Source organism: Phoenix dactylifera, chromosome 13, assembly GCF_009389715.1.
Source record: "Phoenix dactylifera cultivar Barhee BC4 chromosome 13, palm_55x_up_171113_PBpolish2nd_filt_p, whole genome shotgun sequence".
Taxonomy (NCBI): Eukaryota; Viridiplantae; Streptophyta; class Magnoliopsida; order Arecales; family Arecaceae; genus Phoenix; species Phoenix dactylifera.
The window spans coordinates 5022678-5038897 of record NC_052404.1 but is presented as its reverse complement, the minus strand read 5'-3'; the positions used below and the strand labels follow the sequence as shown (position 1 = coordinate 5038897).

At 41.2% G+C, this 16220-nt stretch overlaps 2 protein-coding genes across 2 annotated transcripts; both read right to left on the bottom strand.

Annotated features, from left to right (window-relative positions):
* Nucleotides 1–2885: 2885 nt before the first annotated feature.
* Nucleotides 2886–4295, bottom strand: LOC103698374 (EID1-like F-box protein 3; the record flags this gene model as incomplete). The annotated part of the gene is made up of 1 exon (XM_008780372.4): nucleotides 2886–4295. A coding segment is annotated over one exon (912 nt), but the record flags the coding sequence as incomplete, so codon positions are not given.
* A 10568-nt stretch (nucleotides 4296–14863) lies between these two features.
* LOC120112957 lies at nucleotides 14864–15955 on the bottom strand. Its single transcript, XM_039133179.1, has 2 exons — nucleotides 15230–15955; nucleotides 14864–15114 (listed from the first exon to the last, which is right to left on the bottom strand). The coding sequence occupies exons 1-2, from the start codon at nucleotides 15820–15822 to the stop codon at nucleotides 15099–15101; spliced, it is 609 nt and encodes a 202-aa protein (XP_038989107.1). The 5' UTR covers nucleotides 15823–15955; the 3' UTR covers nucleotides 14864–15098.
* Between the last annotated feature and the right edge of the window lie 265 nt (nucleotides 15956–16220).

Genomic DNA, 16220 nt, shown 5'->3' with positions numbered 1-16220 from the left:
ACTATATGTAGTGAATGAAGGGAATGGAAGAGACAATGAAACAATCACAAACACAAGAGATTTTATAGTGGTTCGGAGCTAACCCTTCTCCTACGTCCACTCCCCAAGCTTCACTTGGGAGTTCACTATAATCCTACGGATTACAGCCGGTTGTTTTACAAGTTCACAACCCAACTTGTTGTTTTCACGAGATCACAACAAACTCGGTTGGTTTTCACAGGCTCACCGACTAGAACTACCCGATTGTTTTTCCGGGATCACAATCGAACCCTTACACCGTTGGTTTTAACTTTGGCTCACCAACAAACCTCAACAACCTTGATTCAATCCCTTGATTGAATCAAGTAACAAGGAAACAGTTTTTTAAAGAGTACAGGGAAAGCTTCTTAAAAAGCAAATATGAACAATATAAATAATGTAGAGTTAGAAGCCCTCAAACAGATTTTGGAAGAGGAAGTAGGGGCTTCTCGAACTCTGAGTCTCCTCTTTGAATGTACTGAAGATCTGATGTCAGAGGAGAGCCTTGAATGCGAAGGAAACCTTTGTTGGATGAAGTTCAATGCGCTTTTTCTTTCTTTTTCTTGTATTTACTCTTCAGAGCCTTTGGTAGGTGAAAATCCTTTTTTGTTTGAATGGAATAGCTCTCTTGGTGTCTATTACTGTTCACTCTGGCTATTTAAGCAGTCCACTTTCAAAACTAGCCATTAGACACCTTTTTATGGCCGTTCTGCACAATCTGCAACTCCTGACAGTGTATCCGTTGGGATCAGAGTCGACTCGCTCGATCTGGAGTCGACTCGGCTGTTGCTGGAGTCGACTCACGCTTTACTGGAGACGACTCACTCCACTGTTCAGGATTTGAATTAAAGTGCTTTTCCGTTCTGGAGTCGACTCGCCAATGTCCGGAGATGACTCGACCCTCTGGAGACGACTCGTTCTCAGGGTTCCAGAGATTTATTTTTCTGCATTTCTTTCTCGAGTCGACTCGGCTCATCTTGGAGTCGACTCGGCTCTCAGAGTCCGAAAACTGTTTCTCTGTATTTTGGTTTGAACTGCCTTGGAGTCGACTCGCACTTTGTTGGAGTCAACTCGGCTCTCAGAATCCGAAAACTGATTCTCTGTGTTTTGGTTTGAACTGCCTCGGAGTCGACTCGCACCTTGTTGGAGTCGACTCGGCTCCCAGAGTCCGAAGTTGGTTCTCTGCCTTCTAGTTTTGCTTTCCTCTGAGAGTCGACTCGTACTTAACTAGGAGTCGACTCGCCAACCTTCGGAGTCGACTCGTAACTTTCTGGAGTCGACTCGGTTGCAGGGTCTGAAATATATTATTCTGTCTTTCTTCTGTTATCCTTTGGAGTCGACTCGGAAATGTCGGGAGTCGACTCGGAAACCATCGGAGTCGACTCGAACCCTTCTGGAGTCGACTCGCTGACAGGGTCTGAAAATCAACTTTCTGTCTTTCTGTCAGTTCTCAGTCGGAGTCGACTCGTAGTGTACCGGAGTCGACTCGAGCATGTGCCAGAACTTCTGAAACACTTGGAGTCGACTCGTAATCTTCCGGAGTCGACTCGAGCTTCAGACTTTGGTTCAAACTGAGTTCCAAACTTAGCCAAAATGTATTGAACCAAAGCTAGAGACACTTAAGCATAAATTCACAAATATTTAGCTGAAACACTAGATTGAATTCATTAGTATAACATCAGATATGCTCAATTGCTTTGAGCTCATCAAAATCAAATAGGGTTATAATCATTCACTCCACAATATATAATAGAAAGAAAGGTTTTACGCAAATAAAATCTTTTTCTTTTTTAGATAAAGAACTGAAAGTTAACACTTTAGGTAGGTTGGCATGTGAGGTTTGGCTTCATACAAAGTAATAAGATTGGGTATTGGTTTACGTTTTCAGTCCGGTTATAGATGAATCAAATATAGGTTGAAAGACCTTCGACCCAACCTGAATTTAATCCAATCCAAACCCAATCCAATCCGACCAATCCCCATTATTAACCATAGAATGTTATAAATTCCTTTGTAGGTTCACAAATCATACTTTATGGCTTTAGAAATGCTATAGTAAGACATAATCTAGTGTGAGAAAAAGTTACAAATATTGAGTATAACTTTCCTATTCCACTTCTTTCTTCTTAAGCTTCAGACTATGTGCAGAGAAAGGAGAGAAGATAGTTATGGCATTTGCATTGAGGGTTGTATGCGTACAAAATTAACTTGACAATAGGAGCACTATCAATTATTTCATCGAAATAATTCAAAAATACACATGTCAAACTTCTGAAAGAAGCTTTTATGAGTTGCAATAAAGAAATTGTAACCTTTTCTGCAATTGGTACTGTATAACTGCTCCTCAACCACCATATGCAGTCGCTCCTATGGGTTTAATTTTTCTAGATGAGGCAAAAGCGTCGGTTACCTTACAAACATTTAGGATCAGGACAAACCCTTATAACCACCTAACCCTAGAGCGCGTCCCTACTTGTACCCAAAAAGCCAAATACGGATAATTGTCCATCTCAGAAAAAAAGTAATTCCTCCGTAGGAATTGTTTTTTCTATGCTGCAGCAATGAAATGTCAACACGGATTATCAACCACCTGGCCATCCTTCTTCGTAACAGGGACTATGTCAGCAAGCCAATCTAGATATTTTTCTACCTCTTCTTTTATTTTCAACATCCTTTCGGGTCTCAATCTTCTCAACTTCTACTTTACGGGCTTGCGACCCGGGAGTCACTCTTATATGATCTGAAAGATTATACCATGGAAACATGGACCTTGAAAAAAACGTTTACTTCTTGTGATTCATGCTTGGTTGCTTGATGTGTGCTGTCGGTCCACATGAGCAAAAGACAGTAGTTCCACAGTGTCAATGTCTGGAATCAGATTCAACTTAGGATGCATTCATTCCCTAACAATGCTCAGAGATATTATCTCGTAATCTTACAACACGAGAACGAACTTAAACTCACAGATGATCCCAACTTAACCGTCGCATCAAGACCCACGTGGCAGCTCCACATCACACCTCGTATCCAAAATTCCAAATTCCCAATCCAATAAAAAAAACAGAGCATCCCCTGTTGCTCCCGAGTCTCGGCGGAAAAACAGGAGAGAGACAAACGCTCACAGTGCCACCCATCGTACGAGACAAGAACAAGCACATAAAACAAGGGTAGAGAGCCCACGCGAGGCTCCTTTTTATTTTTGGATTCAGAAGAAGCAGGGGAGCGGGAGGACAAAACAGAGCAGGCAAATCGAAGAAGAAGAGAGGATAGCACACGAAAAATAAACCTACATCGCCTAACCACCTACTTTGTCTCGTTCAAAACAGACAACCTAACACATCAGCAGCGGACGTCAATGTCTTGATCTATCCAATCTCCTCTTCGTCGTCGCTGTCGTTGCTGCCGCCGCCGTAACCTTCATCATCCTCGGAGGAGGAGGATAAGTGGGCGAGCCAGCAGAAGCCGTGGAGGTGGCCGTTGACGCAGACGAAGTACTCAAGGTCGCCCTCGTGGGAACCGAGGCGGCGGGATGCGCTGCGGGGGACGAGGCCGGCGGCGGTCATGCTCCAGACCCGGGCGCCGCAGTAGGTGCAGCGCACCCGGGACTCCAGCTCCGCCTGCCGGCTGATGAGATACGCCCGGGTCCTCGACCGTATGAAGCCCCGGAAGACTCCGCGGTAGGCGCCGAGGTCCTCGTCGGAGCGGGCGGCGGCGGCGGCGGTGTGCTCGCAGGGGTCGGAGACGTAGAGGAGGTCGCCCCAGCAGCGGCGGGAGAGGAAGGAGCGACCGGAGGTCTTGGAGAAGCGGGAGACGGGGGAGAAGTGGCCCGGGGTCGGGTGGCGGGGGTCGGGGAGGGGGAAGAACCGGGTGGGGGCGGCGCAGCCGCAGCAGAAGAAGAGGAGCTTCGCGATGGCGTGCCACCCGCCGACGATGCGGGTGGCGCCGCCGGCGGTGAGGGCGGAGACCATGCGGGGGGCGCGGGATATGCAGACCTCGCGCCAGAGGACGCGGTTGGCGACGGCGCGGAGGCGGCGGGAGACGCAGGCGGCGACACACACTAGGTGGGGGTCCCAGTTGAGCGACCGGAACACCAGCATTAGCACCAGCTCGTCCTGGAGCCCCGTGTACTCGCTGCTTCCGCCGCCGCGGGGGAACACCGACCCGGTCGCATTGCCGTACACTCCCGCCGTTGTTGGTGGCGCCGGCCGTGCTATTGCTGCTGCTGCTGCTGCTGGGATCGCCGCTCGTGGAGTCCAGGGGGTTCCGGTTGTGCTCGATCATCGCCTGTCGGCTTCTCCTCTGAATCGGATTGGATCGCGAATGCTGTCGCTGCTCTGCAGGCGGTTTGGTCGCGAGACCCCGCATATATAGCGCGCGACTCCGGGTCCGGTGCTCCGCCGACGCTGGTTTGTTTCTTGGACTGGATTCCTCTTCTGAACAATAAGACAGGTCGGATCGCACGGTTCGCCAAGTCCCAAATGCTCCCTGGCCCTAAACCGGATTCAAGAGTTTTAAATCCGGTTGCACTGTCTCGTTGGGATCATACTTCCTACGTAAATTTTTATATAAATAAATAAAAATGGCAAGGTCAGGCTTCATTAGACTAAGTTACAGCTTATTAAATAAGTTGAGGGAAAGGAACATTCAATGCGAAACTGAAAAAAACAAACAAGCTTCAAATCATCAGTTTGGGTTGCACTTTTGGCACGAAAGAATGATTGATTTTTTTTTCATGGCATTAATCATTGAATCACACCCAGATGCATCTCAAAGCACTCTTAACAAGTTATTCATCTGTTTGTAATGTATCTTGAAGCGATAATGATCCAATGATGGATTTATGTAAAGATAATAAATCTTTTTTTCACGTATAACCTCGGCCCTCAAATCATACCATCCCAGCTTGGTTAAAAAAAAAATCATACTATCCTCGATAACACACATATGTTTGCTTTACAAAATTATGGGCAGAAAGTAGAGAAACGCGTTTCCTTCCCCCTTTTCTTTTTTTCCAGCTCCGCAGAAGTGGAGCTCCTAATCTGAACCGGATCCGGTTAACCGGAGAGAACTGAATCCAAAACCCGGTTCGAGGATGGAGTCGAGGTGGAGGAAAAGGACAGCGCGAGGCCTGAGAAGGAGCAGCGGACCGGGGCAAAAGCTTTTGTCCGATGCCGAGAAACGGCTTAACACGTGTCAGCGGGTGAGTCGACGATACTCATCCGCTAGGATCTATTCGGCTCCACCACGTGTCGGTTTTCCTTCGGTGGAGGACGCGTGTCTCGATCTCATTGCCTTGCTTCCTCCCCCGTCGTCAGATGCTCCCCTCGACGGTCCATCTTCCGACGCGAGTACGTTCAGGATCGGGATTCCAAAATATCTCTTCCCCGGCCCCAAAAGGTCCGCGGCCAAACGTGTTACCTTCTAGTTGGTGGAGTCCACGTGTCGCGTCCTCCGTGCCTTGGGGGTTTAGAAGAGGTTGGTGTGATCAAATCCTGCAGCGTGGGTGCATCTCTACCGTACACGTATCGATGGGAGATGTTCGTTCCACCCTTGGAGACTTTACCTTTCGTCCATACATACTTTAATGGGTTTCTTTTCCCTAGACTTTACCGTATTGTTTTGCTTTAAAAATTGGATATTTTTACTGTTTGCGTCACGCGCTTTCAGGTTCATGGTTTATGGGCACGGCGTGCTTCCCGCGTGCACGGGAGAAAAGGAACTAGAAAGGGTAGGCTTACTTTCTCACTCATCTCATTGGTTGGCTATTGGCATCACCTCTTCTTCCCTAATTGTTCACTCACTTTGCTCTACTCGCCTTAGGGTTTGAGCCTCTTTTAGGAGCGGTTTACATGCAATGAAACCCATATCACATACTTTGATAGGTCTTCTCTTTCTCTCGAGTTGTAGAGGACATGTATCGCACATCGAAGGTGAAACCATTACACACGCATATATATCAAAGTGAATCGCTAAGTTTGCAAATAGCAATGTAATGTTGGTCCACTTCATTTGCAAAATTCAGATCCTATTTCAAACAATCAATTGGTAGTGCTAGCCTAGGTTAGTCTGAGTCTCTGCCTATCACCGATGCATTCCTTCCTGTCTCGAGAAAAGAAAGAGAACTACTTGCTGTCAATAGAGATTCATGAGACATTTGCTTTTTTATAATCTGTTGGTCGATCAATGGATGAATACCCCACCGGGGAACCAGGTGGAGATTTGAGATTGAAAAAATATTCATGGGACACTCGCATAAAAATGTCAGGCTGGCTCAATGACGACCGGGGTGGGAATGAGATTCGCTCAATATGCAAAATTCTTTCGATTAGATATAAGAATGTATGAAGTCTAGTTGGGCCTATCTTCGATAAATTGAAACCTATTCCAGACCATCTTGCCTGTAGTTTTAGAAAATCTCTAAGCTCATATGTGAAGTTTACATCTATCCAACATATAGATCTTGGTGCGAGATTTCATGGGATATGGTAAAATTTAGATGCATCCATAACTTTGGAAGGCCATGTACACAAATCTGTTTTCATTCATGAGAATCTTTAATTCCATTGCAAGTTTTTCAAATCTGCTAAGAATTTAAATGGAATTCTAGATCTACTCAAGCTAGCCACTTGCCAACGTAAGATTACATCGGTGATGAGATCTAATTCTATTGTGGGTGATGAAAGGTGTCAGTCTAGGGTCGTTTTCCAAATTGGAGAGTCCATAGTTGAGTCCAGAAGGAAGAGTCACATCAAATTATCACATCGAAATAGCCTGCGACTTGCGGACCCCACCATGAGAGGGTACGTGTCATACGGCAATGGGCTATGATGTGTAACGAGGTGTGGTCGAGCTGGTGGACTTTCTAGAGTTCAGATAATTAGAGGGGAAAAATTCTTATAAAATAAAAAAAATAATAATAAAAAGCACGGGCACCTGCCCAAGCTTCTCCTTGATGCACGTGGAGTGCACCAGGGGACCAGCGTCTCCGAAAAAAATATCACCACCCTCGAATTGATGTTAGAAAAGGATGCAACAAAACTTTAATGGAGGAGAGTTTTAATGGCCAACAATTTTTGGCAGATGATTCTCACCACCTTCCCTCATTTGGAAGGCAACAGCATCACTGGATGGGAGGAATAACCATGCAAATGATGCTTCCTTTTCAAAATATGAGAAGAAGTGCAAGATGGACAAGCCAAATATAGGTTTCTCATCCTACTAACTTAAGGTTGATAAAATCCTATGACATATGAATTTGACCACTTCAAATAGATTTAGATAGAGTTCAGGAGCAACATCCATCACACATACAAGATTGATTTGTATATTAGAACTTTTAGGAGGCACAACTTTCATATATGATTTCCATTTCTGGTTGTTTTTTTCTGAAAAAAAAGTATTGTTTTGACATGTGGCAACAAGTTCAAAACAATCTTCTTTCTAGGTCATTTAGATCTTCGAGATATCCTCCGAGCCACACACAATTCTTTGAAAATGGGTGGGACAAATTTTTTGAATTCTACCAAGCTAACTCGATGCTCTTATGGGGCTCCAATAATACCCAGTTACTGTTGAGGCTAAAATTGTTCTTGCTGCTGCAGTTGTTGTTGATGTAGCATTTGTTGCTGTTGTTACTGTTGAGGCTAAAATTGTTCTTGCTGCTGCAGTTGTTGTTGATGTAGCATTTGTTGCTGTTGCAACTGTTACTGCATACTCTGCTGTTGCTGCATGAATTGCCGCTGCATCTCCATCTTTTCCATCATGTCTATTCTGGTAGCAGTTTCTTGTTATAGTAATACTTGCATTAGCTAATAGGTACTAACTTGTTCTCCTAGCTGGATTTCAGGTTCTGCAGGTGCCCCTATCCCTTGTATGCTACCAATGGGTTCTATGGGGTTCTCTTGCTGGTGCAATGACATTAGTCGGTAAGGGTGGGCACTGACCTATAGATTTAAGGGCTCCTAGGTAGTGAAGCCATTAGCAAACTTGGTAGGCCTTCTGGTGCACCCACAGCCACTTTCTCGTGTCATCGCAGTCTACATTCAACAACATCAACATATACAGATTAATGAATTCAAATTAATTGACCATATACAAAGCTTACACACAAGAATAACTTAATCATGCATCCTCCTCACTGAAAGCCTAGCAAGCTACACTAATTCTAAGTTAAACCCTAGAAATCTAAAACCTAGCAGCCATGATACCATAGTTATCATGCCCCAAACCTGCCATTTGGGCAGGCATGCAATATGGCAGCATATTCCACAGATTAAAACCCTATGAATATGCAAGGCCTACTGAATATGAAGATCAATTTCAAAACAAACAAATAGTTTCAATTTTATTAAGTAACAAGAGTAGTCTAAATACAATTTTTTCTAGTGGTATCAAAGATATTGATTTTCCTTCCATGCCTCAAGCAAACCCCAACCTCAGTTGAATAATAAGCACCCTGTGGCTTTGAAAAGAAAGAGAATATAATGCTATGTGCTAACAGGTCAATAAGAATTTCCAGATGCACACCCCCATAAATAATTTAAAGATAGACAATAATAAATAATCGATACCGAAATATATGCAATTATCATAAACTCACATACCAACAATCCTATACAACTCAAATAAACCGAAAGCATATATTTATATATATACACAATCATATATCAAAATAATCGCTCTATGATATTTCATGCAATTACCATGAAAGTACATATCAACAATCTACCATGACTCAAATAGATCAGAAAACACATATATACATCATATATTAAAATAACCAATCCATTCATAAATGATATTTCATGTAACATCAAATTAACCATTTTAGTCAATGGTGTTTTCAAATAACTTCTTTGTCATTATTTGATCGATATGGTTTGGATCCAATAATAGTTATCTTTTGACTTGGGCTAACTCGGACACATTTTCCACTCGTGATAGGACAATCAATAATATCATATTTTCCGTTTGTGATGGGGCAATTGATAATACTACATTTCTAGCCTGTAAAAGAGCAATCTATAATAATGAGATTAGCCTAGAGTCCACACTCACCAAACAAGTTTGCATGCACATATTCAATATTTTATCGTCAGCTTTAGACTAACTACCGTCATGTTTCTTGCTCGTGATGAGGCAAACAATAGTGCCATGTTTTCCGTCCATGGCAAGACATTTGATAGTACCACGTTCTATTAGTGGCGAGACTATTACAATGTCATGTTTTGGTCCATAATTGGCAATCCATTGTTAACATAGTTACACCTACCTATTCATTTTGAGTATGCATATTGATATATTAAGTTATCTTTGGCTTTGAATTGAACCATAACGATGTTTCTTGCCCATGACGAGGCAATCTATAATATCATATTTTTTTGTTGTGACAAGTTAATTGATAATGCCACATTTCTAATCTATGATGGGCAATCAATAATAACATAGCCAATCCAAAGCACCCAATCAATAATCTAGTCATACAAGTCTCAATTATTAATTAAGGACCTCAACTTGCTCATATTATAGAACGTAAAACATTATCAATTTCTAAGTATAATTTTAATTTCATATGTTTTCTACAACATACATGTGCGACATGCTTATATCACAATATGCAACATTATAGTCAATTTCTATGCATAATTAAGCCCGTTTATTTACTATAATATACATGCTCATATAGGAATTGCACATTCATATATCAGAATTATACATTTGCACAAGCATGCAAAGGGAATTCTTATCTCTACTAGCGACAAAAGCCTAAGCACGATGCCAACTACTCCACACGTACCACCATAATTTAAGGGTTTAAGTGTAGAACCCTCTTTGCTAGATTGCTTCTTGATCATATGATTGCACTCCTACATGAAATCAAAACTAATGAATGAAAGACAATGGTGAAAATAAAATAAGAGAGAGAAAGAATAAGGGTAGCTCCAGTGGTAGTGCCCGGTGGTTAGGAATCGATCAAATTTGCATCCAACAAAGTTGGGGGTTCGATTTATGTAGGGACCAAATCATGGTCCAAGCCATTGATGGCCCAATCTATTGAGACCTATTGAGGATTGATGATCAAATGATGGAGATGGCATCAGGGAAGGGGAGAGAGAGAGAGAGAGAGAGAGAGAATATGAGAGATGGAGAGGAGGGGTGGTCAAGACCCCCATCCACAATATGTGACATGGCCGTAGGGGTCTTGGTAGGTTCGATGGACAAGGAAGAGAGAGAAGGAAGGAGCCAAGCTTGACTCTAACATGGCATTAGGAGATCTGGAGGGCTGATTGCAATAATTGTTGGGAATATACTTTTCCACAAAATTTTAAATCTATAATACTCTACTTCAATAAATAATAGGCAGAAATAGGCTTAGAGAAAATAAATAGAGAAAGTGGAAAAATGGAACCCGAGATGCTGAGGCGTGGTATGTTGGTCACTTTCCTTGAAGTAGATTTCGCCGCCTTACAGTGCACTAGGCTTGGATGGCGTTCTACTCCTGAGATACAACAGCCTCTCGCACTGTTCCTTCTGCCTCAATGATTTGCACGGATCAAAGAAGCCTTCGAACCCAGAATCAGTATGCAGCAAGCCCGTTGATTGAAAGAAAAATAGCAAACAGGGAGAATAGTAGTTTTCTGCTTTCAAATTATATATGTCTCCTGTCTAATCCGAAGAGGTCTATTTATAGACTTCTTCCGGACAGACGCGACCCAAAACCGATCCAACGGTCAAAACCGGTAAGAAAGTTTGAAAAAACACTGGGAGTATGGCCAGCGGATGCGAGGTCGGTTGCGAAGAGGTGCTATCGAGGAAGCGACGTGGCTCCTCGTGCTAAGGGTGCGAAGCACGACTCATGCGCCTCTTGGCTCATCGCACCTGTTGTCCGACCTCGGCTCCTCTGGGCTCATTGCACCTGTGGTCCGACCTCAGCCTCGGCACCTCGGACGAGCACAGGCACAAGGAACCTCGGACGAGCAGGGCCGACGAGCAGAGGCACGAGCGCAAGGAAACTCGGACGAGCAGGGCACATGCGCAAAGAACCTCTGGTCGCACAGGCACAAGGAACCTTGGACGAGCAGGGCCTGTGAGGCGCAAGTAACCTCGGACGAGCAGGGCCGAGCGAGCACAGGCTCGAGCACAAAGACCGTCGGGTCGGACGAGCACAGGCACAGAACCGAGCATTCACGTAAATAAATCCTCCATATGAGAGATTTAAAAAAGGAGGGAACAGAGATTCGAACCACCTACCTCAAGCACCTCAAGCGGGCACACCAACCATCCACACCACACTCACTTCTTAACATATATACATAATATATATGTTTTAAGTATGAAAACTTTTAATTATTATTTAATAAAAATCTAACATTCCCCCACCTGATTAAAATGTTTTCAAAAACTATATAAAATAAAAAATAGTCAAACTGGGCTTGTTTATGTCACGACTTCAATAAAGGTAGCTTGCGGCTTTGAACCTTTACCTAGTGAAAGTATATTTTCATCTGAAAGGTATAGTGGTAGCTAAAAAGCTTTGAACCAAATCCTTTGGTTCAGATTTCTATATACTTCACCCATGACAAATGCAAATACTGGGTTCATTATAGGTGGTGCTTTTTCTGGCCTTATGCACCAATATCTCAGTTTCATGAGTGCTCTAGGGGTTAAACCCTTATCCCCATAGACTGCGGCCACACAGTCACACTCACATAGGTGAGTCCTCCAAGGGTGCTCGCAGCACAGCACCTTGCCATAGACTCGGACTCATTCAGAGTTTTAAACTCTTCCGTATACCTCTGCTGTATTTAGCACTCACATCACAGGGAGAGACCAAATGACATAAAGTCATTTTATTATAGTGCTAACTAATCATTAAACAACTTGTTTTTCCCGTTGAACCTTTCGTCTTGGGATCTCCAGTCAGAAAAGGTTGGGTTGCCATTGTCAATGATTCCTTATGGGTTTCAGTCCCATCCCCTTTGATGTTTCTATGACTTTGCTTCTAGCCAGTCCTTTAGTTAAAGGATCTGCTAGGTTATCTTTAGATCCAACAAATTCCAAAGTTATGATACCATTTTTAATTAGGTATCTAATAGTCTTATGTCTCACACTAATGTGTCTTCTGTTTCTCTTGTTATACTCAGTATTTCTACAAGTATTAATTGCAGCTTCATTATCACATAACAAAGAGATAGCAGGTATAGGCTTTTCCATAATAGGTATTTCAGACATAAGATTCTTAAACCATTCTGCTTCTTGACTTGCAGAATCTAAGGCTACAATCTCAGCCTCCATAGTGGATCTTGTGATCACAGTTTGTTTGGATGATCTCCAAGCAACAGCTGCACCACCCAACATGAATATGTATCCACTAGTTCCTTTTTGATTCAATGAATCAGTGATCCAACTAGCATCACTGTATCCTTCAAGTACAGCGGGAAATCTTGAGTAATGTAAACCATAATACATGGTACCTCTCAAGTATCTAAGTACTCTATCCAGTGCTTCCCAGTGACTAAGACTAGGGCAACTATTAAACCTACTGAGCTTTCCTATAGCATAAGAAATGTCAGGTCTACTTGTATTTGCAACATACATCAGTGTCCCAATAATTTGAGCATATTTCTCTTGGGCCACTGGATCACCTTTATTGCACTTCAAGTTCAAACCATGCTCATAAGGTGTACTCACTGGTTTACAGTTGTACTTATCAAATTTCTTCAATATTTTCTCAATATATTGTGATTGATCAAAGATTATACCATCAGGTATTCTGGTAATCCTGTTACCAAGAATTATCTCTGCCTGACCTAAATCTTTCATATCAAAATTATTAGACAAGAAAGTTTTGATATCAATCACCATATTCATATCAGTACCAAAAATTAAAATATCATCAACATATAAACACAAGATAATACATGAATCATTTTCTAACTTTGAATATAAGCACTTATCTGATTCATTTGCTTTAAAGCCATAAGAAACAATTATTTTATCAAATTTCCTATGCCATTGCTTAGGAGCTTGTTTTAAACCATAGAGAGATTTGACTAACCTACAAACTTTTCTTTCCTGTCCTTGAGCCACAAATCCCTCTGGCTGATCCATATAGATCTCTTCCTCTAAATCACCATGAAGGAAGGCAGTCTTGACATCCATTTGATGAATTATCAAATTATGGATTGAAGCCAGTGCAATTAAAGTACGAATTGTGGTTATCCTAGTTACAGGAGAATATGTATCAAAGTAGTCAATACCCTCTTTCTGAGAAAAACCCTTAGCAACTAATCTTGCTTTGTATTTTTCAATAGAACCATCAGGTCTTAATTTCTTCTTAAATATCCATTTACAACCTATAGCCTTACTACCAGGTGGTAAGTCAGTTAAAAACCATGTTTTATTAGTCATAAGTGAATTCATTTCACTATTAATAGCTTCCTTCCAAAACATAGAATCTAATGAGTTCATAGCATCTTTATAAGTTTTAGGATCATCTTCAACCATAAAAGTATAGAAATCAGATCCAAAATCTTTCTTTTTCCTAATTCTTTTCCCTTTACCAAGTTCATTAATATCATTAAGTTCATTTTCATTTTCATTATTAGGAATAATTAGAGAATTAGATGGCGAACTACAAGATGCATCATTAGATCTATCTATTACATGCTTTTCTATTTTATCCTTAAATGGAAAAATGTCTTCAAAGAAAGAAGCATCTTTAGATTCAATTATAGTATTCTTTTCTATGCCATTAATATCAGAACTAATGACTAAGAACCTATAAGTAACACTATTAAGAGAATAACCAAGAAACACAGCATCAAAAGTATTATGTCCTAATTTTCTTTTCTTGATTAAAGGAATATTAACCTTAGCCAAACAACCCCAAACTTTTACAAAATTTAGGTTAGGTTTTCTTCCTTTCCAAAGTTCATAAGGAGATTTATTAGAACCTTTAAATAGAACCCTATTAAGCAGAAAACATGCAGTAAGCATTGCTTCCCCCCACCAAACCTCAGGTAAACCTGAGTTGGCAAGCAAAGATCTTACCATATCTTGCAGAGTCCTATTTTTCCTTTCAGCCACTCCATTAGACTGAGGTGAATAGGGAGGTGTAACTTCATGTAGAATTCCATTAACTCTACAGAATTCATTCAAGTCATTAGAGGTGTATTCTCCTCCTTTGTCTGACCTGAGAATCTTTATTCTCTTGTCAAGTTGATTTTCTACTAAAGATTTATAAGTCTTAAACATCTCAAATGCTTCATCTTTAGATTTCATTAAATAAACTTGACAATACTTAGAATAATCATCTATGAAGGTAATGAAATACCTTCTACCCCCTTAGTCAAAGTTCCATTTAGATCACATACATCTGAATGTATTAATTCTAATAAAGTTGAATTTCTATTTACTATTTTAAATGGTTTTCTAGGTTGTTTAGATTGAACACAAATTTGACACCTTTCCTTTTCATTTAATGAAACATTAGGCAATAAACCAGAGCTAATCATTCTTTTAATAGTATTATTATTCATATGTCCTAATCTAGCATGCCAAAGAGATGAAGAACATATTGAAAGCACAATTTTATTATTGAATTTCTATTTACTATTTTAAATGGTTTTTAGGTTGTTTAGATTGAACACAAATTTGACACCTTTCCTTTTCATTTAATGAAACATTAGGCAATAAACCAGAGCTAATCATTCTTTTAATAGTATTATTATTCACATGTCCTAATCTAGCATGCCAAAGAGATGAAGAACATATTGAAAGCACAATTTTATTATTGTTATCAGAAGGAAAATCCAAAGATACATTATTTATTATATACAAGCCATCACACTCATAGCCTTTGCCTACAAATGTTCCATTCTTTGTTATAATCACTTTCTTAGATTGAAATAACAAAGAATAACCACTCCTATTTAGAAGAGATCCACTGATCAGATTTCTCCTTCCATCGGGCACATGGTACACATTAAATAGTGTAAGCACATTTCCAGACGTAAGCCTTAGAAGTACTTTTCCAGTTCCAAGCACTCGTGCCGAGGTGGAGTTCCCCATAGTTACTGTTAGGCCGCTCCGGACCTGATAAGTAGTAAAAAGGGTATGATCAGTACACATATGAACATTCGCACCTGTATCCACTAACCAATCGGTAGAGCAAATTGCCAAATTTAATTCTGGACTTAAAGTTACATACCGATCATCAGTACTAGTAGGACCAGTACTGGATAGCACCATGTTGGTTTGTGGATTTGCAGGTTGAGAAGGCGCATGTTCATAGTTCTGATACTTCTTCTTCTTCATCCGGCATACTCGAGCCATATGACCGAGTTTCCCACAATTGTAGCAAATCGGCTTCCGATCATTCTTATTGATATGGTGTTTTGGCTTCATAAGTTTTCTTTTGTTTCTAGGTCCACCCTTTTCAAATTTGGAGTTCTTGAACTTATGGGTCTTATTCTGGCCTTCTACAAAGTTCACCTTGGTTAGAAGCTCAGGATTCATGAGTTGCTCATTATCTTTCTCAAGGTGTTGTTCTTGGATCCTAATGGCAGACAATAGGGTTTTCATTGTCATATCCTCGGTTTTATGTTTCAGGGATAACCCAAAGTCTTTCCAAGAAGGTGGGAGCTTGTCAATGGTACAAGCAACTTGAAGGCTCTCAGTTATACCCATTCCCCTTAAGCCTAATTCATGATAAATTACTGTTAACTCGTGGGCTTGATCAACTACGGGCTTGGTGTCAACCATCTTATAAGACAGGAATTGACTAGCAGCATACTTGTCCATTCCGGCATCTTGGATACCATATTTCTTATTAAGATCATCCCAAATCTCCTTGGAGGTTTTAAAAGTGCAGTAGACATCAAAAAGGGGATCAGTAAGATAGGACAGAATCCTTCCCCTACACAGGTAGTCTTTCTTCTTAAATTCCTCCAAATTACAAGTTCTAGCTGGTTCATTCTCTTCCTCATTTGGAGGAGAGTCAAAGATTATGGAAAATAACCCAAGTGTGGTTAAGAAGATTTCCATCTTCTGTCTCCAACGTTTAAAGTTATTTCCATTAAATTTTTCAGGAGGAACCGGGTCACTTGCATTGGCCATTGGGGTAACTCTAAGTACTAGCCTATTATATGTAGGAAGAAATCTACTTCAAGAATGTTGGGAATATACTTTTCCACAAAATT

Bases quoted from the DNA above. Each gene is read 5' to 3' on its own strand.
- LOC120112957 (XM_039133179.1), bottom strand. From the start codon at position 15,822: ATGGACAAGTATGCTGCTAGTCAATTCCTGTCTTATAAGATGGTTGAC.